The sequence below is a fragment of the Triticum aestivum genome, chromosome 5B (assembly GCF_018294505.1).
Source record: "Triticum aestivum cultivar Chinese Spring chromosome 5B, IWGSC CS RefSeq v2.1, whole genome shotgun sequence".
In the NCBI taxonomy this organism is placed as follows: Eukaryota; Viridiplantae; Streptophyta; class Magnoliopsida; order Poales; family Poaceae; genus Triticum; species Triticum aestivum.
Genome location: NC_057807.1, coordinates 31,207,712 through 31,231,878, shown reverse-complemented (window position 1 = coordinate 31,231,878; position 24,167 = coordinate 31,207,712). Strand labels below are relative to the sequence as shown.

At 42.6% G+C, this 24,167-nt stretch overlaps 1 protein-coding gene and 1 non-coding gene across 2 annotated transcripts; both read left to right on the top strand.

The window, feature by feature from the left end:
- Positions 1-7,420: 7,420 nt before the first annotated feature.
- On the top strand, positions 7,421-7,501 carry LOC123118265 (small nucleolar RNA snoR77Y). Its single transcript, XR_006457816.1, has one exon. It is a non-coding gene; the product is annotated as a small nucleolar RNA snoR77Y (small nucleolar RNA).
- A 6,494-nt stretch (positions 7,502-13,995) lies between these two features.
- On the top strand, positions 13,996-16,907 carry LOC123114590 (uncharacterized). Its single transcript, XM_044536083.1, has 6 exons — positions 13,996-14,028; positions 14,139-14,397; positions 14,513-14,659; positions 14,770-14,924; positions 15,184-15,756; positions 16,564-16,907. Exons 1-5 carry the CDS (start codon positions 13,996-13,998, stop codon positions 15,328-15,330), a joined length of 741 nt encoding a protein of 246 aa, XP_044392018.1. The 3' UTR covers positions 15,331-15,756; positions 16,564-16,907.
- Positions 16,908-24,167: the final 7,260 nt, after the last annotated feature.

Here is a 24,167-nt window from a genome sequence, read left to right as displayed (position 1 = left end):
TTCTTCTCCTTTTTCTTATCCTTCTTCCTCTTCTTATTTTCCTTTTTCCACTCCTTCTTTTTCTTCTTCTTCCTTCTTCCTTCTTCCTCTTTTCTTCATTTTCCTTATTTTACTTTTTCCTCTACACTAACCCAAAATGCACAAACCTAAAATCAATATCTACTAATTAACAACCTAAATAAAAATAATAACACATATATGAAAAAAAACATTATATGAAAAAAACATCATATGCACAAAAAACATCATATGAACATCATATGAAAAAAACATATCAACATCATCACATATATGAAAAAAAGCCGCCGGACCGTGGGGCGGCGCGGCGACGGCGTCGGGGGAGCGGTGGGGCGGGGCGGTGATGGCGTCGGGGCGACGCGGGGCGGCGACGGCGTCGGGGCGACGCGGGGCGGCGACGGCGTCTGGGTGGCGCGGGAAGGTGACGGCGACGGCGTCGGAACAGTGACGGCACGGGGTGGCACGCGGCGACGGCGTCGGGGCGGCGCGGGATGGTGACGGTGCGGGCGCGGGCGGCGACGGGGTGGCGCGCGACGACGGCGTCTGGGCGGCACGGGGCACGGGCGGCGACTGCATCGACGAGGCGAGCTTGGGCAGCCTGGCGGCGTCGTCGGGGCGGGGCAACTGAAGAGATGAAAATGAAAAACGCTAAGTGTTTGCTTATATAGCAAAGCCATTGGTCCCGGTACGTGGCACCAACCGGGACCAATGACCCCCTTTAGTCCCGATTGGTGCCACCGACCGGGACCAAAGGTCTCTTTTCAGTAGCCCAAAGGGCGGGAAACATAGGCCTTTGGTCTCGGTTGATGGCACCAATCGGGACTAAAGGGAGGGTATTGGTCCCGGTTTGTACCACCTCGCTAGTTGAGAGAGCTCAGGAGTGGTTTATAAGCGCTGCTGCACCCACCCTCTCGAGCTCCTCTCAACTGCAAGCTTTCGGGCCTAACCTGTCACTGTGTGCCTGTGGGCCTACTGGGTCTACTGCGGGCCTGAATCCTGGCCCATGATTGGGTTTCTAGTCATATTCAGGCCGTGGTGGCCCAGTAGGTGGCACTTTTTTTTGCTTTATTAATTTTATTTTGTTTCTACTTACTGTTGCTATTTTTATTTATTTTATTAAAGTTTATTTATTTTACTTTATTACAGTTTATTTTGCTTCTACTTATTTATTAAAGTTTATTTTGTATCTACTTATTTATTTTATTTTGTTTCTACTTATTTATTTTCTTTTCTTTTTTGCTTTTTTATTTATTTTATAAAAACTCCTTTTGCTTTTAATGTTTTGAACAAAAAATAATTTGATAATTTTAGTTGCATAAACTTTATATAATTTTAGTTTCAATAAAAATAGAGGTTTATAAAAGCTTTTTGGTTGATCCCTGAAATTGAAAAGCATTTCAAATGAACTCTGAAAAGGTTTTATTTTGTTCCTACTTACCGTTGCTATTTTTATTTATTTATTAAATTTTATTTATTTTACTTTATTAAAGTTTATTTTGTTTCTACTTATTTATTAAAGTTTATTTTGTTTCTATTTATTTATTTTATTTTGTTTCTACTTATTTATTTTCTTTTATTTTTTGCTTTTTATTTATTTTATAAAAATTCTTTTGACTTTTAATGTTTTGAACAGAAAATACTTTGATAATTTTAGTTGCATAAATTTCATATAATTTTAGTTTCAATAATACTAGAGATTTATAAAAGCTTTTTGGTTGATTCCTGAAATTGAAAAGCATTTCAAATGAACTGTGGAAAGTTTAAAAGTTGGCATAGTATCATCATTTTACCCACATAGCATGTGCTAAAAAAGTTTAGAGGGTTACGACAAAAACTGGATGCACTTTGTGTACAAAACAGACAATCTCTTTAGAAGTATCAGGGTTTCATACGAAAACTCTTCTGTTGTAAAGGGATTTCATTTGTTCAAATGTAACTGCCATGATATTCTACATCAAAGACATCATCATAATAGTTGTTGATAGAAAGTCTTCACTTTTTCTTCGCTTATGTTCTTTGCTTATTGCGCCGTAACCATGGATAATCTTCATCGTTTAACAGGGTGCTTGGGTCAGCCTTGACTTTGAAGGGAGGAATTTCATGAAACTTTTCATATTCTTCAGACATGTCTGTCTTGCCCTCCAATCCCACAATGTCTCTTTTTCCTCAAAGAACTATGTGGTGCTTTGGCTCATCGTATGATGTATCGGCTTCCTTATCTTTTCTTTTTCTTGGTTTGGTAGACATGTCCTTCGCATAGAAAACCCGCGCCACATCATTGGCTAGGACGAATGGCTCGTCTGTGTACCTCAGATTGTTCAGATCCACTGATGTCATCCTGTACTGTGGGTCTACCTGTACCCCGCCTCCTGACAGATCGACCCATTTGCACTTAAACAAAGGGACCTTAATATCATATCCATAGTCAAGTTCCCATATGTCCACTATGTAACCATAATATGTGTCCTTTTCCCTCTTGGTTGCTGCATCAAAGCGGACACCACTGTTTTGGGTGGTGCTCTTTTGATCTTGGGGCGATCGTGTAAAATGTATTCCCATTTATCTCGTACCCTTTGTAAGTCATTACAGTCGAAGATGGTTCCCTCGCCAACGAGTACATGTCACCAGAAACAGTGTTGTCACACCTGAGACGTGTTTGGACCAACTGCCGAAACTCCTGATGTGTTCACATGTAATCCAGTCATCACACTGGTCCGGGTGTTTGGAGCGCAGAATGTTCTTGTGTCATCGACATACGGGGTCACCAAGGTAGAATTTTGTAGAACCGTGTAGTGTGCTTGAGACCAAGAATGACGGTCCCTACATTTGGAGTCCCCTCCTAGCGTGCCTTTTCCACACAGTCTCCCCTCATACCACGATTGAGGGAGACCTATCTTCTTAAGGTCAGGAATGAAGTCAACACAAAACCCAATGAAATCCTCAGTTTGATGGCCCATGGAGATGCTTCCTTCTGGCCTAGCGCGGTTACAGACATATTTCTTTAGGACTCCCATGAACCTCTCAAAGCGGAACATATTGTGTAGAAATACAGGGCCCAGAACAACAATCTCGTCGACAAGATGAACTAGGACATGCGTCATGATATTGAAGAAGGATGGTGGGAACACCAGCTCGAAACTAAGAAGACATTGCGCCACATCACTCCTCTGAGAGATTGCATTGAGGAATGAACATAGCTTCACAATGGCTAATCGATCGTTTTCCGGTAGAAGCCCCCTCAATGCAACCGGAAGCAGTTGCGTCATAATCACGTGGTAGTCATGAGACTTTAGGTTCTGGAAATTTTCTCTGACATATTTATTATTCCCTTTATATTCGACGAGTAGCCATACGGGATCTTCATACTGAGCAGGCATTCAAAGAAGATTTCCTTCTCTTCTTTGGTAAGAGCGTAGCTGACAGGACCTTCATACTGCTTTGGAGGCATGTCGTCTTTTTCGTGCAAACGTTACAGGTCCTCCCGTGCCTCCGGTGTATCTTTTGTCTTCCTAAACACGCCCAAGAAGCCTAGCAGGTTCACGCAAAGGTTCTTCGTCACATGCATCATGTCGATTGAAGAGCGGACCTCTAGGTCTTTCTAGTAGGGTAGGTCCCGAAATATAGATTTCTTCTTCCACATGGGTGCGTGTCCCTCAGCGTCATTCGGAACAGATAGTCCGCCAGGACCCTTTCTGAAGATTACTTTTAAATCATTGACCATAGCAAGTACGTGATCACCGGTGCGCATGACGGGCTTTTTCCGGTGATCTGCCTCGCCTTTGAAGTGCTTGCCTTTCTTTTGACATTGATGGTTGGTCGGAAGGAATCGACGATGCCCCAGGTAAACATTCTTCCTACATTTGTCCAGGTATATACTTTCGGTGTCATCTAAACAGTGCGTGCATGCGTGGTATCCCTTGTTTGTCTGTCCTGAAAGGTTACTGAGAGTAGGCCAATCATTGATGGTGACAAACAGCAACACATGTAGGTCAAATTCCTCCTGTTTGTGCTCATCCCATGCACGTACACCGTTTCTAATCCACATCTGTGAAATTTCTTAAACTAATGGTCTTAGGTACACATCAATGTCATTGCCGGGTTGCTTAGGGCCTTGGATAAGAACTGGCATCATAATGAACTTCTGCTTCATGCACAGCCAAGGAGGAAGGTTATAGATACATAGAGTCATGGGCCAGGTGTTGTGATTGCCGCTCTGCTCCCTGAAAGGATTAATGCCATCCGCGCTTAAACCAAACCATACGTTCCTTGTGTCACCTGCAAACTCCTCCCAGTACTTTCTCTCGATTTTTCTCCACTGCGACCCGTCAGCGCGTGCTCTCAACTTCCCGTCTTTCCTACGGTCATCTCTGTGCCAATGCATCAACTTGGCATGCTCTTTATTTCTGAACAGGCGTTTCAACCGTGGTATTATAGGAGCATACCACATCACCTTGGCAGGAACCCTCTTTCGGGGGCGCTCGCCATCAACATCACCAGGGTCATCTCGTCTGATCTTATACCGCAATGCACCGCATACCGGGCATGCATTCAAATCCTTGTACGCACCACGGTACAGGATGCAGTCATTGGGGCATGCATGTATCTTCTGCACCTCCAATCCTAGAGGGCATACAATCTTCTTTGCTGCATACGTACTGTTGGGCAATTCGCTATCCTTTGGAAGCTTCTTCTTCAATATTTTCAATAGCTTCTCAAATTCTTTGTCAGGCACACCATTCTCTGCCTTCCACTGCAGGAATTCCATTACGGTACTGAGCTTTGTGTTGCCATCTTCGCAATTGGGGTACAAACCTTTTTTGTGATCCTCTAGCATGCGATCGAACTTCACCTTTTCCTTTTCACTTCCGCACTGTCTCCTTACATCAACAATGACCCGGCGGAGATCATCATCGGGCACATCGTCTGGTTCCTCTTGATCTTCAACAGCTTCCCTCGTTGCAGCATCACCGCATTCAGGGGCACATAGATGGCATCGTCCTCTTCTTCTTCGTTGTCTTCCATCATAACCCCTATTTCTCCGTGCTTGGTCCAAACATTATAGTGTGGCATGAAATCCTTCTCAAGCAGGTGGATGTGAAGGGTTTTCCGGTTAGAGTAAGACTTCATATTCTCACAGATAGGGCATGGACAACACATAAAACAATTCTGCTTGTTTGCCTCAGCCACTTCGAGAAAATCATGCAAACCCTTAACATACTCGGAGGTGTGTCTGCCATCGTACATCCATTGCCGGTTCATCTGCGTGCATTATATATCATTAAGTGTGTCAAAAACCATTACAGAACATCATGAATTGATAATTAAGTGACCAAATTAATATAAGTTCATCATCACATTAAAACCAAAGTACATACATAGTTCTCGTTGAACAACATATAACTCTCCAGAGCATCTAATTAATTAAATCATACATTGAAACTATGTAAAACATTTCAATGCGAAAACAAATGCGATCATAATCGCAACCAAGGTAACAATTGATCCAACGGCATAATGATACCAAGCCTCGGTATGAATGACATATTTTCTAATCTTTCTAATCTTCAAGCGCATTGCATCCATCTTGATCTTGTGATCATCGACCACATCTGCAACATGCAACTCCAATATCATCTTCTCCTCCTCAATTTTTTTTATTTTTTCCTTCAAAAAATTGTTTTCTTCTTCAACTATATTTAATCTCTCGAGAATAGGGTCGGTTGGAATTTTCGATTCACATACCTCCTAGATAAATAAAATCTATGTCACGTTAGTCGGCATAATTGTCGTAAACAATAAATGTACCAAATAGTTATAAAGATAATATATACCACATCTGAATCATAGACAGGACGAGGGCCGACGGGGGTGGATACCAAAACCATTGCACTAAATAATAAGAAGCAATAATAAAAGTAAGAAAATTATACAAGTATCTATCTAAACATGTACATACAAGTAAGAATTTTTTTCCTTTCAGAAAGAAGATAAGAACAAGAGGCTCACCACGGTGGTGCCGGCGATGAGATCGGCGCGGGCGATCGACGATGGTGAAGACGGTGATAGGACGTGATGGACCACTAAACCTAGACAAATATTAAGGAAAATGGAGCTTGGAGGCCGAGCTTGGAGAGGAGAAAGCTTAAGTAGTGTGGCTCGGCCATTCCATCGAACATCTCGTGTGCATAGGAGGTGAGCTAGAGCACCTCAAATCCCTCTCCCCTCGCCGGACAGAAAAAACAGAGCAGTGTGCTCTGCTCTTACGTGAGGGGGTATATATAGGCATCTCATTGGTCCCGGTTCATGGATGGAACCGAGACTAAAGGGCAACCTTTGGTCCCGGTTCAAGCCACCAACCGGGACCAATGGTGGTGGGCCAGGAGCGAGGCCCATTGGTCCTGATTCGTCCCACCAACCGGGACCAAAGGGGCCAGACAAACCGGGACCAATGCCCCCACGAGGCTCGGCAGGCCCCCTGGCCTCACGAACCGGGACCAATGCCCCCATGGGTCCCGGTTTGTGACTGAACCGGGACTAATGGGCTTATCTGGCCTGAACAAAAGCCCCGTTTTCTACTAGTGGGGCGAAATTGGGCCTAGGGCAACTGGGGCTATAGTCCCAGGCGCGGCCCAACTAGTGCCATTATATCCAGTAGATTTTTTTTCAGATTTAAAGAAGCCCAACCCCAGGCGTGAATACCCAACCCAAGGCCTCAGCAGCAGCCCAACTAACTCGCTCAGAAGGAAGCCACGCCCATGTTTTGGCAAAATCACTAGTTGAGGAGTACTAGTTGCGAAGATCCCTCCAACCTCCCCAGGTTGCGATAAGTGGCGCGTGAGAGTTTTCCCTTTTTTCCTAGATCCGTTTATTCAAAATGTTTTATCTCTTAAACCGTACGTCCAAATCTCAAACCGCTTTCACCGTTGGATTCCTCGCGTCGAGATCTTCAAAACTAGATCCCATGTTGATAGATCTTGACAAACTTTTTTTTAACGAAAAGAACTGGATGAAAAAACCGAACCGGGAGCACGAGTTTTTTTCCCTTTCTGAAAGAAGCACGCCCGTGCCTCTCAGAAAATCACAACTGTGCCTCTCGCGGAAGCAAAACCGTGACTCTCGCGGAAGAAAAAAAAGAAAGAGAAAACGCGTATTTTCTCGTTTCCGAGGAGGCACGTCCGTGACTCTCACGAAAGCACAACCATGCCTCTCGCGGAAACAAAACCGTGACTTTCGCAAAAGAAAACAAAATAGATTTTTTTTCCTGGATGAAACCTTGAAATAATCTTGGGACACCATCTAGCACATTGCTTATTTTCCCATGAATGGGAAGGCATTTCTTGACTTTTTAGCCCATTGATCGTTGGGCATTTCTGTCTTCCAGATTAGATCTAGAATACAAGTGAAGTTTGTGATGATTAGCTTTATGTTCGAATTACTGTCAAATTCCGAATGACGATATTTTTGTGGCTTTCTGAGGCTTAAACTACATGTGTTTTACTTTTTATTTTGTTAACTTTGTTCATCTTATATTATCCCAGTGAATGTTTTGTCTTGACTGTCTGTTTGCGCCTGGTTTTGTTCGACTTTGAGCTTTGAAGTGGGTCTCTTCTTTGTTTTTCCATAGCATCTAACATTGACCAAAGATGCCCTAAAAATATTGACCATAGATGCTTTGCTTGTATTTCACGTGCATGTTGATAGAAACATGTGGATGTTTTTCAGTCGGTTTACAGAGCTGGTTATTATGATCACACGGTTTTGTTACATCAACTAACATGTCATTTAGTTGATATGATTTCATAAACTACTAATGTACTAATTTGTAAAGTCTTTATGAATAATTAATAAAGTGGCCGCATGCATCGCCCAGATGGAGAGGCCAGGGATACATCCTCCTTTTCAGAAAGAAAAAAAAACAGTTCAGGAAGGGCACCTCCCTGCTTGGCATGCTTTTGCTGGAGGAAATGCTGGGCAGGCCTGACTGAGCTTTTGCTCGGCGTGAGCCACTTTGGGATGGGTTGGTCCACTGGGCTCGAGAGTGCTCAGTCCAACTAGACCTCCTGATCGTTTCTCAAAAAAAAAAGTAGACCTCCTGATCAGGCGCTGCTCTTCTCCTCAGGCCGATGGCCAATCAGAGTTGGCTCCTCCCTCTTGCCACTCGCTCAGCCCACATCTAGTACATCGTGCCGTCTCCCTGTACCTCGCCAAGCCCCCACCCCGGTTTGCCATTGTCGTGCTCGCCGATCCTCCCAAGTCGACCCGAGCAAGACGTAAGCTCGTGCCGAACCACTCATGATGGCTCAGTCGCTGAGTGAACCGGCTCTGCTCGGCTTAGAAAAGGGATATGGAGGCGTGGTGGATCCCGACTTTTGCCGGCGGGAGGGATTCATTTTTTCATACTCTTTTGAGTTTTGGTAGTGTTTGTGTTCTACTCAGAGAGGCAAGGTGGCGTCGACTCTCTAAAGATGAAATAAGATTCTTCCCTCCTAGTCCCCGTCCCGATGGTGTTTCTAGTATCGTCGAAAGACATGTGGAAATTTGTCTCTGGCGGATCTCGCGGGATTCTGTCGGCATTAGTCTTCGCTGAATCCATGTGGATCATGCATGTCTTTGTTTGTGTGTTTATAGGTTGGATTCTTCCCATGTACGCTTCTTCATCGGTGGCGGTTGTTGTCCTGGTGCGCTGGTCCTATGGGATCTTAGCACGACGACTTCTCGTCTGTCTGCTAGAACAAGGTTTGCCCGGCTTCGATGAGAGAGGGGCGAAAACGGCGGCGCTCCTTCGGCTCGCTCTAGTGCTAGTAGTTATCTCTAGGTCGTCTACGGATCTAAATTATTTTTCACTTTTAGTGTTCTTTGTACTAGCTTGATAGCTAATGAATAGGTCGGAAGTTATAGGAAATTCACTTTGACACATGGGAGCATATGCTCCTGCCGTTGAAAAATATATTTCAAAATGTCAAAAATTCCTACCATAAATTCGAGTGCACATCTCAATATTGTATGTGCACACGTCAAGTTTCGTGAAAACCCGATATTTTATACGTCTTGTGTAAAAAAGACAAAAAAGTCTCATGAAAAGCCTTTTTTAACACTATTTGTTGTCTTTTTTGCATGTGACTCAAAAGTTGTCGGTTTTCCCCGAAACGAGTTTGTATACACGTAGAATATCGGGACGTACGTGAGAATCATTTTGTCAGAATTTTGTGACATTTCAAAACATGTTTCAAACACATTTTAATATCCAAGAGCATATGCTCCCATGTGCCAAAACGACACCCTCGGAAGTTATCCTTGCAAAAAAAAAAGAGAAGAGTAAAAAGGAAAATCCACCAACAACTTTGCTCCTAGAATGAAAAGACATCTGATTGTCCAAAAAAGAAGAAGGAAAATACATCTCTAAAAAGGGAATAGGAGATATCTAAAATAAAAATGTTGCTTTCTTTTACTATAAGTACGTATTTGTGTTTAGCCTGTTTTTTTAATATTGCAATTAATATATCTTTCAAGTAAAATCTGATTCTTACCACTATCCACTAGATTTTCATAAATTGTGGTTGTGCCACTAAAGCGTGAGTTGCCCGCAGGTCAGGCCTTGTTTCCATCTCTTTTCACACGTTTCCTCCTCTCAGTGATCCACCACTTGTCACATCAACCGCCGAGAAGAGAAGACACATTTGGCCGTAGCATCCGTTGTGACAGAACAAGACATGGCGATCATAATTTGAACTTCTTACGCAGCCTAGCATTAAATCACGCCGACCCTCATGTCTTCCAAGACAATCGCTAATGCCCCTTGAGATTCCGGCCAACTATAACTACGGCCTCCACCCCCGGCGTTCGGCACATCATTCACCTTCATCGTGTTTCTCTCCTTGTACTTCCCGGGCGCCGCTCCAACTGCTAGCCCTAGTCCTCGTTGAGTCTGACATGACGTTGCTCGTCCGTAGCCTGTGCGTCAGCAACACGGTGAGACCCAGCGCTGGGCGCCAGTCTCGCCACTCCACGGATTATCGCATCATGCGAAGAAGGAAGCCTCATCGCCCCTTTCCGAGCAGGATGTCTAGTGCAGAGCACCCTAGGGCCATCACCATGGACTTGGCTCCATCACCAAGGAACACTCACATCACATATACTAAGGTGAATTCTGTCCACGGAACACTAGCATCTCGGCCAAGGACACGCTACGCGTGTGGGTTTTCTCGACAAGGAAGAACCCATGGCAGACAACATCGGACTTCCTCTGCTCTGGTACAAGAACGGACCACCTGAGTTCATGTTGTCGCTTGGGGCAGATTGGGTCATCATTGCGCTACATCTCGTACTTCATCGCATTCTCCTGCTTCAACATCTTCTCCCGTTTTGAGAACGAGTTCTCCCGTACCTCTTTTGATGAGATCTGAGTCCATCTCCTGCAGTTCCAGAAGCGGGGAGGCTAGTAGTGAGCAGCAACCGGAGGAGGAGGCGCTCTAGTGTCAAAGTTTTAGTTCCTGTCTTTTTTGTGCTTCATGTTTCTGTGCATTTGCTTCATTGCGATGTAATAAACTGTTTGTGCCTTGTTTTTCTGTGTTTGCTTTGCTTGCAACGTGATCGACACTACACTTTTTTTTTCATTTTTCTTAGTTTGTATCCGAACCATGGTGTCCCTCTTTTTTGTGTTCACACCAAATCAGGAACAAACAAGAAAGACTGATCGATAATAATTAAAGGGTGTTCACAAACTAGAAAGACAAGTCGATCACAAACAAATACTATAATCATCGAAAAGCATTAGCATAATACATCCATAGTTATTGCACGGCACAAACTTGTTATTTTGGCCCGGGGGGGGGGGGGGGGGGGGGGGGGGGGGGGGGGATCCTCGCATCGCAGTTGGAGCAGATGGGGTTGGAGGCACCGGGAACTATGGAATCATGTATCCATTCGAAATTTCATGGCTCTGGCTGCTTATCGGCGCACGTATTCATGTCCATGAGGCACTTCCAACGTGTTGATCCTTCAGCGACCACTCCATCGTCGCCATCCTCGCGAACCTCTACACGGTGACGGAAGACCACACCGCCACTTAATCGGTGGTTGATGAATGTGAGGTCACCGCCAACCATGCCTTGTTGGCCAATGCAATGCACGAGTTGGAGGAGATGTTAGCTGAGCTTGGCGACATTGATGAACACGATGACGACCCGATAGCGGTGATGCCGCATGGCACCCACGAAGTTCTTCTCAAGTTTTTTTATATCTTTTATTTTTTTCTCCTTTTCACTTTCCTATTTTTTCCCTTTTTCTTTTTTCCATTTTCTTTCTTTTAAACTTTTTCACATTTCAGATATGCTGCCATTTGTTTTTCTAATTTTTATAAAGTTCACCTTTTTTGTACATGTTCACAAAATTTGTATAAAAATGTTCACAAATCTCAAAGAATATTTATATTTCAAAAAAGTTCATAGAATGTTTTAGTAATGTTCATTTTTCACCAAAAGCTGTTATGAAATTTCAAACGATATTGGTTTTTTAACTAAATAAAAAAATTCTCAACACCAAATAAATACCACCTAATAAAGAGTAGAATAAAAAACCCACTAGAAAACCAGGAAGAAAATTGCTCGAGTAGAATGAATCACTACAACCTTGATGGCCAATTGGGTCGGCCCAGTCACGACTTCTGTGAGATTGGCTGCCAATTTGAAACACTAAGCATCAAATAGGGGTTATTACAAAAGGCAACCCCTATTTGACGCCTTATGCTTCAAGTTGTCATGCTTTCACACACATGAAACCAAGCAGCCATTTAGCGGCAGCCAATGTACATAGTGTTTCAGTTTTTATTAGTTTATTTTGGTTTTTGTTTTTCATTTTTTTTCAAAAAATATCCTTATTTTTAGAAAAATAAAAATTCAAAATTTTTCAGAAGGTGCATAGAATAGGAAGGAACTTTCCCCGTCGTCCCTCTCCCCCAAGGCCCAGTTGCCTACTGCAAAGACGAAAGGGCCCATGACCTATCATCAATCTGTAAACAAACCGCGCAACGACTATTTATCGCATTAAGCGATCAGTGCGGGATGTCTCGCTGAAGCGTTTCGAGTAATCGGGCTGGCCCATGATTCGCAAAGAAAAAGAACATTTAATGCGATCAATGTTGGATGTCTCGCTGAAGCATTTCGAGTAATCGGGCCGGCCCATGATTCGGAAAGAAAAAGAAAATTTAATGCTATCAATGTGGGATGTCTCGCTGAATAGCGAAGCATTTCGAGTAATTGGGCAGACCCATAACTCGCGAAGAAAAAGATAACTAACATATGAGAGATGCGGGACCCTGCCCTCCTTGGCGGGAGCTAGCTCTGCTAGCCACTTCACCGAAGTCTGCCTCGTGATAAGAATGAGATGCTTTCTTAGTTGATGCGAGTGAAGCTGGTTTTCCATTTTGTTATCATGATATTTTCCTCTGTTTCTTCGTTTTGTTTTTTCTTTGGTTTTTTCGTTTTCCTTTTTCTTCCCCACCTTTTGCTTTCTTTTGTTGTTTTTTCTTCTCCGGATTTTGTTTCTTTCGGTTTTCCCTTCAAATGCTTGTTCAACATTTTTTTCAAATACTTATCAACATCTTTTCAAATACTTGTTCAACATTTTTTCAAATAATTGATCGATATTTTTATATACGTGATCAACATTTTTTCAAATACTTGTACAAGATTTTTTTTCAAATACATGTTCGACATTTTTCAAATGCTTGTTTTTAAAATAATTATTCAACACTTTTTAAATACTTGTTCAAAATTTATATATACATGATAAACATTTTTTAAAATACTTGTCAACATTTTTTAAATACCTGTTAAACATTTCTAAATGCTTGTTCAACACTATTATATACATGACCAACATTTTTTTCAAATACTTATACATATTATTTTTTTCAAATACGTGTTCAACATTTTTCAAATATGTGTTCAACAATTTTTAAATACTCGTTCAACTTTTTTAAAATACTTGTTCAATAGTTTTTTCAATACACGTTCAATGATTTCCAAATGTTGTTAGAAGAGTGTTTTTGTAATATATATATTTAGGATATTTTAAAGTATAAAAAAACTACAAAAGTAAAAACTTAAAACTTAATTTTTTTTGAGAATATGCCCTCCACCGAGCCTGGGCTGGCTCATGTTGCTGCCTCTCGACGCGAGCGCTCCCCCAGGACTCGCTCAATGCGAGGAATAGAACGCCCAACAAACTGCATGAACCACCCTAAAAAAAAAATGAAAAAACTGACGTCCATACGTGTAACATCTTGCACATCGCCCACACGCTTTCATCGTCATTCATTTTGTCACGTATGAATAGATGACATCAACAGGAATTTTTTTGGTTTTCGACTTAATAATATTTTATCTACTAATTAAAAATCGAATTGAAAATTTGTTTTCACCATTAAATCCGTTTCGACGAGATCTTCAAAACTAGACCCCATGTTGATATGTGTCGATGAAATTTTTTCTGCTCAAAAGTTGCCATGATGTTTACACTATAGTTGCCATAGTGCTTAAACTAAAGTTGCCATGTGTCAATTTTAGTCCGTAGATCATTGCAGTTTTAGTTTTTGATGATGGCAAGTCCAGTACTTTGACCATGAAAAATATTTTTTGTATGAACCATGGCAATTTTAAGTGCATGTATCATGGCAATTTTAGTTTATGGTTCATGACAACTCTAGTTTCCTAATTCCCTGTTTTATAATATGTCAAAATTTACTTTTAAATATAGAAAAAACGAGCTTAAACATATCATGGCAACTTCAGTGTAAATATCATTACAATTCTTTAACCAAAAAAATTTGTCGAAATATATTGATATGGGATCAAGTTTCGAAGATCTTGTCACGAGGAATTTAATGATGAAAACGGATCTTCAATCAGATTTTTTATTTAAGAGATAAAACATTTTAAAAATTAAAAATTCAAAAAGAATCTCACATGCATGCATGCGATGACGTGGCGCAATCTGTGTGTTATAGGGCGTGTAGGCGGGTTTGACTCCCACCACACGTGTGGACGTTAGTGTTGTCCCAAAAAGATCACAAGAACCCCGCGTACAGTCCGGAAGCAACACACGCCACAATGTTTTAGCAGCCTCACACGGGTCAAAATAAAAGACTCGGTCGGGGGCGATTGCAAGAGGATCGGCCATGCGAACAAGAAGATGATGAGTGCGGGTGTGAAGAAGCCCAACAACAAAAGGGCCACGGCGGCCGATCCGACCAGCCGAGGCAATGCCGACGCGAAGAAGAGGAAGAGGGATCCGGAGAGCCACGGAGAAGAGAATCTGGTCGACCGTGCTTACGCCCTGTCTTTGCCAAGATTGCACAAGACGAGATCGACAGAGAGTCAGGTCTGATCCCGTGGCCACTATCCAAATTTTCAATCGAATTCCTAATAATGATGGTACAAATTGTCTTCGTGTGCTCATCATCAGTGATCTGATCGACATATGTTGATGCGTGTAGCTCCCCGCCCTGTGCAAATTCCTACCATCGCTTACTTCAAACCTCCGACCTTGTTTCACTCTGATGAGCTCTTTTCTGTCCGTCGATCTGGAAAAAAGGCCGTCCTCTCGGCTGCCAAATTTCTGTTAGGGGTTTCATCCTCTCTTGGTACGTGCATATGTAGCCTTGTACCCTCTAATCCTCTGTATGATTCGGATTTTTTTATCCATCGCCGCACGCAACTTAACATATATATTAATTGTGTTTGAATCACAAAGATGGTGAACCGCTAAGACGGTGCTCTGGCCTCTGGGTTGATTGGGATGAGGAGAGCAAAACCGGCCTTGTTCTGACAACCGCGCGGCTGATTCGCACAAAGGATGCTCCTGTCAGCGTCTGGTCAGGCGGTGAAGAGTATGCTACAAATGCTCATGTGAGTCAATGTGCTTCTTCTATTAATTTATATATATATCCTTTTTTTGCGGGGAAATTTTTATATATATACATGTACTATCTTTTCCAGCTGGTTCCATCTCAAATAAATAAATTATTCGCTGGTAAATCTAACTAGCTGGAATTCACATGCTTTCTTGTGCTATTGGCCTTTTCAAATAACAAAATGGAAACAACACATGTGTTTGCTTACTGTTCATCAAATATCTTATATAATCTGGCACGCAACTTTTTCTTAGGTCACTGTTCATTTGCTGAATGGCACAAGTGCAAAGGGCCAGCTGGTCTATCACCAGCCCCACTATGATCTCGCTTTGCTGAACGTTCAGGTGAATCAACCAATCAAGTTACCATCTTTTAATGAAAAAGATGTAGAATTTGCTTAGAAGGTTTTTCGGCTCGGAAGAGACAATTCCTTAAATCTAAGGATAACATATGCTAGAGCAGAATATGTGAATCCAACCATGTATGAGCGGCACCACAATGTGTATTTATGTTCTCCAGATGGCCATTGCAATGATAATGAGGTAATATATCATATTATGAGATAGTATTATATACATTTGTTACAATTTGAGTTTTGTTTGATGACATCTTTTTGTTCTATATTGCAATATACTATTATAACATGTTTGTTGTTCTTGCAAACTCTCGTATGTTGCTAGTATGAATTGTTACAGTATGACAATGGGGGGCCGGTTATTGACTTTGGATGGAAAAGTTGTCGGAATGGTCAACGACCCTGAGAGATTTGAGTCTTTTATATCTTCTTCCATTTTGCTCAATTGTTTGGATTCATGGAGGAAATATCGGTACATTTTTCCTCTCAGTTCTGTCATGGTATCAATGAAAATGTATTCTCTCCTGTTGTTTCTTTTTTTAGTTATTGTTAGGATTTGAACTATTTCTCGTAGTATCTATTTTATCATTTTTATGCAATTTAATGACCATAAAATTATGTAAAGATTCTATAAAAAAGTGATCATTGTCGTATTTTATGTATATATATAGAGACATATGTTTGAATAAGTGGCTGTAATAAATAATTTAATAATAATAGTAATTTATAAGGAAATCATGAACTGGGTCTTTGATGGGGCCTAGACAAAAACAAACATGTAGAATCACACTGAGATGCTAGAGTACAAAATGGATTATGATGACAACTAGTTATAAGAAGGCTTCTGCTTTGCATGTGCTTGGCCAAGTTCTAGGGTAAAGTTTAATGAAAAACTATGTTTTAGGCTTTGCTCACATTTTTTATGGACAGTTTTCCTGAAGTCATCTTTTTTCATGGGGAGTTTCAAGTTAAACCTATGAGATATTTGTGAACAAATGTATTTTGTGATACTCAATTGTTCTCAGTCATAAGGAGATACTCAATTAATTCCCTCTACTATTTTGTGATACTCAAATACATTTGTCAACTACTATGAATGATTCATCCCCGTTGGGCCTTTCTAAACTCTATTTGAATCAAAATAATTGGTTATTGTTGTTTTTTCTTGACACGTTAAGATAGAAGCTCGATTCCACCAAAGGTTGCTTATTTTGAAAATGTTACTTGCCCATGTATACCTTGCTTGAAATATACTAAATGATTATCTGATTTGATGTAGGCATTTTGCCTGGCCCCATCTTGGAATGGCGTTTAAGGCCATCGAACTTCTAGAACCTGCTCATATTGACATGTTGTGGCGTATGTATGACATTGATGACGGCCTTGGTGCTCAATTTCTCATGCATGTAGTGGTTAATTATTTGGCAATTGAACCCTAGGTGTCAAAGGGATCTAATGCTGAGACACTCGGAATCCAAAAAGGTGATGTTATTGAATCTATCAATGGAAAGCATGTTTTTACCACAATTGAGGTGGGTGTATTAATGAGCTGAAAATAAATTACATGCGTGATAGTTGGTGCCTTCATGGTCTTGACTGCAATGTTTTTTCTATGCAATTATTAGTTGGAAAATACACTGATGAGCACATGCAAGGGCCCTTCAGGTGCTGACGTTCATATTTCTGTAAGTATATCATAACGGCGGTTTGCTTGATCCCTGCCAACCATTTCTTTGTACCGATGTATTATTAGCAAAATGCTAGCACTAAGAGATATGTTTCGCTAACTCCATAGGTTCAGGTGTTTCACACACTCAAAAAACAACGAAGCACCATAGAGTTCACTACAAATTTATCAGAACTTGGAGAAGTTATTACAAGCTAGGTACACATCTCCTCTTTTAACTAGCCCAATCTGCACATTATTATTTCAATTCTCTAGTATGTATATTCCATTTTATGTAGATATAATTATTATCCAGATATAGTGCTAGCACTAAGTATGTAAGTTTATGTGCATTGTGCGATATACTCTTATGTGACACCCATGTGATGTTTAAAATATCATACCACACACCATAAAGTATGCTAATATTTTGGAAGTTTATGGTTTTTGTAAATAGGTGGTGTGCAGCAAGTTGTGGAGAACAATGTTCAACCATGTTTTTTTTGCCAAGCATCCATCTTCCATATGTAGCCTTGGGAGTTTTAGGATTTTTTCAAACAAGAGATGCATGTCTGTGCTTGTACGTTTGTCGATTTGCGCTAACTTTGAGTTGTGTGACATTATGCAAAGAATGTGGAGTGAATATTGCTTGCACTTTCTTTCCGCAAAAAAATAATATTGCTTGCACTTTCACTCTCAGTTTTCTTTTTGGATAGGGATACAAAACTGTTCACACACGAACACGTCACCGTGTACCTTCAACGCCGACGGTGATGCACCACAGCTTACGTCGAAGGAGACCCATCCGGAAGCGCGGTACGCAAGCAATCCGACAGGTGCTTTTCAGCACGCCCGGGAGGGTCCCCGTCAGGGCGGGTGGCGGCTATGGGCTGCCCTAGGTCGGCCTGACCGCCCCTAGGGCCTCGAGATTCGCCGCCCTGCAAAAGAAGAACGAACGAAGAACGAGGAAGAAGAAGAACAAGGGAGAAGGAGAAAAGATAAAAGATAAAAAGTGGTAGATGATTTGTTTGATTGTGTGTTGTTATGCAATCGGTCGTCACCTGTTACATATATATGAGTCGGCTGGACTTTCCGTACAAGAAAAGCGCTCAAATCCCGTCCAAAATATCAAAAGATAACCTAACTCGGACTACGAGGGCTGGAACTTCGGGTCAGCCCGGAACTTCGCATATGGCTTCGGATCACGATGGTCCCAAAAGCAAAGTTGTAGATCTTGCAATGGAGAAAAATTCCTTAGTTGATCACTCTTTCATTTGAGGTCATCTTAATGTCGAAATCAGCCCCGCAAATTTGCAAATAATGTTGAAATTCCAGTTTTCGGGGTGCACCGCGTGCAAAGTTTCTGTTTAGCTTGGAACCTCCCCGGAAGTTTTGCCCGGAACTGTTGGGGCAGACTTATGCAGCACACTATTTTGGCTCTAAGTTTTGCATACGAACTCCGATTTAGACGTTTTTATATCAAAATCGACCGATTCGATGAGACGAAGACAATCCATGTAGAAACTTTTCCCATATGAGGCCATCTTGGGGGGCATAATCAGCCGAATAGTGTTCTGAATACAAAATCTCGGTACTTCAAACACAACTTCGGCCTTAGAGATGAGATCGGATGGCTACAACCCAAATATCAAAGTTTCTCCTTTTGACGATACAGAACTTTCTCACTTTGAGCACTTTTCCATTTGAAGCCTTCTTAATTATGTTTTTGACCATGCCAAAATCTGGTGTGAACACATCACTAGTAGAAAACAGGGCTATTGTTCGCGCCCGGCCAGCCCATTAGTCCCGGTTCATCAAGAACCGGGACCCATGGGGGGTATTAGTCCCGGTTCATGAGCCCAGGGGGCCGGCCGGGGCCTCGTGGGCATTGGTCCCGGTTCGTCTGGACCCATTTGTCTCGGTTCTAGGCACGAACCGGGACCAATGGACCTTGCTCCTGGCCCACATCCAATGGTACCGGTTCATGCCTTGAACCGGTATAGAAGGGGGGCTTTAGTCCTGGTTCATGCCACGAACCGGGACAAATAATTTGCCTATATATACCCCTCGCCGCGGCAGAGCACTCCACAATGCTCTGTTTTTTCAATCCAGCGAGGAGAGGTCATTTGGGTGCTCTAGTTCACCTCCTATGCATATGAGGTGTTCAATGAAATGCCCGAGCCACACTAGTTAAGCTTTCTCCTGTCGAAGCTCGACCTCAGAGCTTCATTTTTTTCGAGATTTGTCTAGATTTAGCGGTCCGTCACGTACGCCCCGTCCCCGTTTTCACCGCCGTTGATCGCTCGCGCCGATCTCGTCACTAGCACCACCGTGGTGAGCCTCTTGTTCTTATCTTCTTTCTGATACTTGTCTGATTTTCTTACTTTAGATAGATATTTGTCTGATTTTCTTACTTTTGACACACATAATTATATATAATGCATGCAGATGAACCGGCAATGGATGTATGGTGACAGACACACCTCCGAGTACATTAAGGGCGTGCATAATTTTCTCGAAGTGGCTGAGGCAAACAAGCAGAATGGCTTTATGTGTTGTCCATGCACTAAATGTGGGAATACGAAGTCTTACTCTGACCGGAAAATCCTTCACACCCACCTGCTTTACAAGGGTTTCATGCCACACTATAATATTTGGACGAGGCACGGAGAAATAGGGGTTATGATGGACAACGGCGAAGAAGAAGGGATGATGACAACTAGGTGCCCCCTGAATACGGTGATGCTGCAACGGGGGGAGCTGCTGAAGATCAAGAGGAACGAGACGACGTGCCCGATGATGCTGCAACGGGGGAAGCTGCTGAAGATCAAGAGGAACCAGACGATGTGCCCGATGATGATCTCCGCTGGGTCATTGTCGATGCAAGGACGCAATGCGAAAGTCAAAAGGAGAAGCTGAAGTTCGATCGCATGTTAGAGGATCACAAAAAAAGGTTGTACCCCAATTGCGAAGATGGCAACACAAAGCTGGGTACCGTACTGGAATTGCTACAGTGGAAGGCGGAGAATGCTGTGCCTGACAAAGGATTTGAGAAGCTACTGAAAATATTGAAGAAGAAGCTTCCAAAGGATAATGAATTGCCCGACAGTACGTACACAACAAAGAAGGTCGTATGCCCTCTAGGACTGGAGGTGCAGAAGATACATGCATGCCCTAATGATTGCATCCTCTACCGCAGTGCGTATGAGGATTTGAACGCATGCCCGGTATGCGGTGCATTGTGGTATAAGATCAGACGAGATGACCCTGGTGATGTTGACGGTGAGCCCCGCAGGAAGAGAGTTCCTGTGAAGGTGATGTGGTATGATCCTATATTACCACGGTTGAAACGACTGTTCAGAAACAAAGAGCATGCCAAGTTGATGCGATGGCACAGTGAGGACCGTAAGAAAGACGAGAAGTTGAGAGCACCCGCTGATGGGTCGCAGTGGAGAAAAATCGAGAGAGAGTACTGGTCTGAGTTTGCACGTGACCCAAGGAATGTATGGTTTGGTTTAAGCGCGGATGGCATTAATCCTTTCGGGGAGCAGAGCAGCAATCACAGCACCTGGCTCGTGACTCTATGTATGTATAACCTTCCTCCTTGGATGTGCATGAAGCGGAAGTTCATTATGATGCCAGTTCTCATCCAAGGCCCTAAGCAACCCGACAACGACATTGATGTGTACCTAAGGCCATTAGTTGAAGAAATTTTACAGCTGTGGAATGGAAACGGTGTACGTGCGTGGGATTAGCACAAACAGGAGGAATTTAACCTGCACGCGTTGCTGTTTGTAACCATCAACGATTGGCCCGCTCTCAGTAGCCTTTCAGGACAGACAAACAAGGGATACCACGCATGCACACACTATTTAGCTGACACCAAAGGTATATATCTGGGAAGCTGCAGGAAGAATGTGTACTTGGGCCATCATCGATCTCTTCCGACCAACCATCATTGTCGAAAGAAAGACAAGCATTTTAAAGGCGAGGCAGATCACCGGAAGAAGCCCACCATGCGTACCGGTGATCACGTACTTGCTATGGTCAATGATTTACACGTAATCTTTGGAAAGGGTCCCGGCGGACTAGCTGTTCCGAGTGACGCTGAGGGACACACACCCATGTGGAAGAAGAAATCTATATTTTGGGACCTACCCTACTGGAAAGACCTAGAGGTCCGCTCTTCGATCGACGTGATGCACGTGACGAAGAACCTTTGCGCGAACCTGCTAGGCATTTTGGGCGTGTATGGGAAGAAAAAAGATACAACTGAGGCACGGGAGGACCTGCAACATTTGCACGAAAAAGACGGCATGCCTCCAAAGCAGTATGAAGGTCCTGCCAGCTACACTCTTACCAAAGAAGAGAAGGAAATCTTCTTTGAATGCCTGCTTAGTATGAAGGTCCCGACTGTCTTCTAGTCAAATATAAAGGGAATAATAAATATGGCAGAGAAAAAGTTTCAGAACCTAAAGTCTCATGACTGCCACGTGATTATGACGCAACTGCTCCCGGTTGCATTAAGGGGGCTTCTATCGGAAGACGTCCGATTAGCCATTGTGAAGCTATGTGCATTCCTCAATGCAATCTCTCAGAAGGTGATCGATCCAGAAATCATACCAAGGCTAAGGAGTGATGTGGTGCAATGTCTTGTCAGTTTCGAGCTGGTGTTCCCACCATCCTTCTTCAATATCATGACGCACGTCCTAGTTCATCTAGTTGACGAGATTGTCATTCTGGGCCCCGTATTTCTACACAATATGTACCCCTTTGAGAGGTTCATGAGAGTCCTAAAGAAATATGTTTGTAACCGCACTAGGCCAGAAGGAAGCATCTCCATGGGCCATCAAACAGAGGATGTCATTAGGTTTTGTGTTGACTTCATTCCTGGCCTTAAGAAGATAGATCTCCCTAAATCGCGGTATGAGGGGAGACTGACTGGAAAAGGCACGTTTGGAGGGGAGATAATAATATGCAGGGACAGATATTCTTGGTCTCAAGCACACTCCACAGTTCTACAAAACTCTACCTTGGTGACCCCTTATGTCGATGAACACAAGAACAGTCTGCGCTCCAAACATCCGGAGCAGTGCGACGACTGGATTACATGTGAACACATCAAGACTTTCAGCAGTTGGATGGAAACATGTCTCAGAGGTGAAAACACTGTTTGTGAGGAGCTATACTCGTTGTCCAGGAGACCATCTTCGACTGTAATGATTTGGAAAGGATACGAGATAAATGGGAATACATTTTACATGATCGCCCAAGATCAAAAGAGCACCAACCAAAAGAATGGTGTCCGCTTTGATGCAGCCACCGACAGGGGAAAGGACACATATTATGGTTACATAGTGGACATATGGGAACTTGACTACGGAGTAGATTTTAAGGTCCCTTTGTTTAAATGCAAATGGGTCAATCTGTCAGGAGCCGGGGTACAGGTAGATCCACAGTACGGAATGACAACAGTGAATCTGAACAATCTTGGGTACACTGACGAACCGTTCGTCCTAGCCAATGATGTGGCACAAGTTATCTATATGAATGACATGTCTACCAAACCGAGAAAAAGAAAAAAATAAGGAAGCGAATACATCATACGATGAGCCAAAGCGCCACATAGTTCTTTGAGGAAAAAGGGACATCGTGGGAGTGGAGGGCAAGACAGACATGTCCGAAGATTATGAAAGTTTCATGATATTCCTCCCTTCAAAGTCAAGGCTGACCCAAGCATCCTGATAAATGATGAAGATTATCCATGGTTATGGCGCAATAAGGAAAGGAGACAAGCGAAGAAAAAGTGAAGACTTAGTCCACAACTATTATGATGATACCATGCCAACTTTCAACCTTTTCGTAGTTCATTTGAAATGTCTATTGTAACACACAAGTTTCCGTATGAAATCCTAATACTTCGAAAAAGATTGTCCATTTTGTACATGAAGTGCATCCAGTTTTTGCCGTAACCCACTCAACTTTCTTGCACATGCTATGTGGATGAAATGATGATACCATGCCAACTTCCAACCTTTTTAGAGTTCATTTGAAATGCTTTTCAATTTCTGGGTCTTATAGCTCAAAATAATCAGTAAATGCATGAAAAATAACCCTCTCAACTTTTTAGCACATGCTATGTGGGTGAAAGGGTTGAAAATTGATGATGTAAGTAGAAACCAAATAAAATAAAATAAACTCTAATAAAATATATAAGTAGAAACATAATAAACTTTTATAAATAAGTAGAAAGAATTATCAAAGTATTTTCTATGAAAAACATTAAAAGCAAAAAGAATTTTCATAAAATAAATACAAATACAAAAAAATAAAATAAAATAAATAAATATAAACAAAATAAACTTTTATAAATAAGTAGAAACAAAACAAAATAAAATAAAATAAATAAGTAGAAACAAAATAAAGTAAAATAAAATAAACTTTTATAAAATAAATATGTAGAAACAAAATAAAACAAAATAAAATAAACTATAACAAAATAATAAAATAAAGCAACAAAGAAAACAAAAAAACTGGAATTTTTTAAAAAAAAAATGCCACCTACTAGGCCACCACGGCCTGAATACGACTAGAAACCCAGCTAGTTGGGCCAGGATTTAGGCCCGCAGAAGGCCCAGTAGGCCCGCAGGCAGATACAATGTGTTTAGCCCCGAAAGCCTGCATTTGAGAGGAGCTCGAGAGGGCAGCGGGAGTGGGGCTTATAAACCACTCTCGAGCTCCCTCAACTAGCGAGGTAGGACTAAACTTTCATGCCGCGACGCGGGCAGCACAAGGCCTTTGGTCCCGGTTGGTGCCACCAACCAGGACTAAAGGTGTGCATTGGTACCGGTTCGTGGCACCGACCGGTACCAATGCCCACCCTTTAGTCCTGGTTGGTGCCACTAACCGGGACCAAAGACCTCTGCTTCCCGCCCTTTGGGCTGCTGAAAAGAGGCCTTTGGTCCCGGTTGGTGCCACCAATCGGGACTATCGTCCCGGTTTGTCTCACGAACTAGAACCAATACTTTGTCTATATAATTGGCACTCGTCAAAATTTCATTCAGTTCTTCCCTGCTCCGATGCCGCCATGCTGCCCTCTCCGCCTCACCCTCGCCGTCGTCGCCCCGCGCTGTCCTGCGCCGCCCCGACGCCATCCCGCGCCGCCCCAACGCCGACGCCTCCCCGCGCCCCGTGCCCCCGACGCCATCGGCCCCTGC

Coding starts and splice junctions, on each gene's coding strand:
- LOC123114590 (XM_044536083.1), top strand. CDS start 13,996: ATGACGTGGCGCAATCTGTGTGTTATAGGGCGT. Junction 14,660..14,769: donor AGGGGTTTCATCCTCTCTTG/GTACGTGCATAT, acceptor TGAATCACAAAG/ATGGTGAACCGCTAAGACGG. Junction 14,925..15,183: donor AGTATGCTACAAATGCTCAT/GTGAGTCAATGT, acceptor ACTTTTTCTTAG/GTCACTGTTCATTTGCTGAA.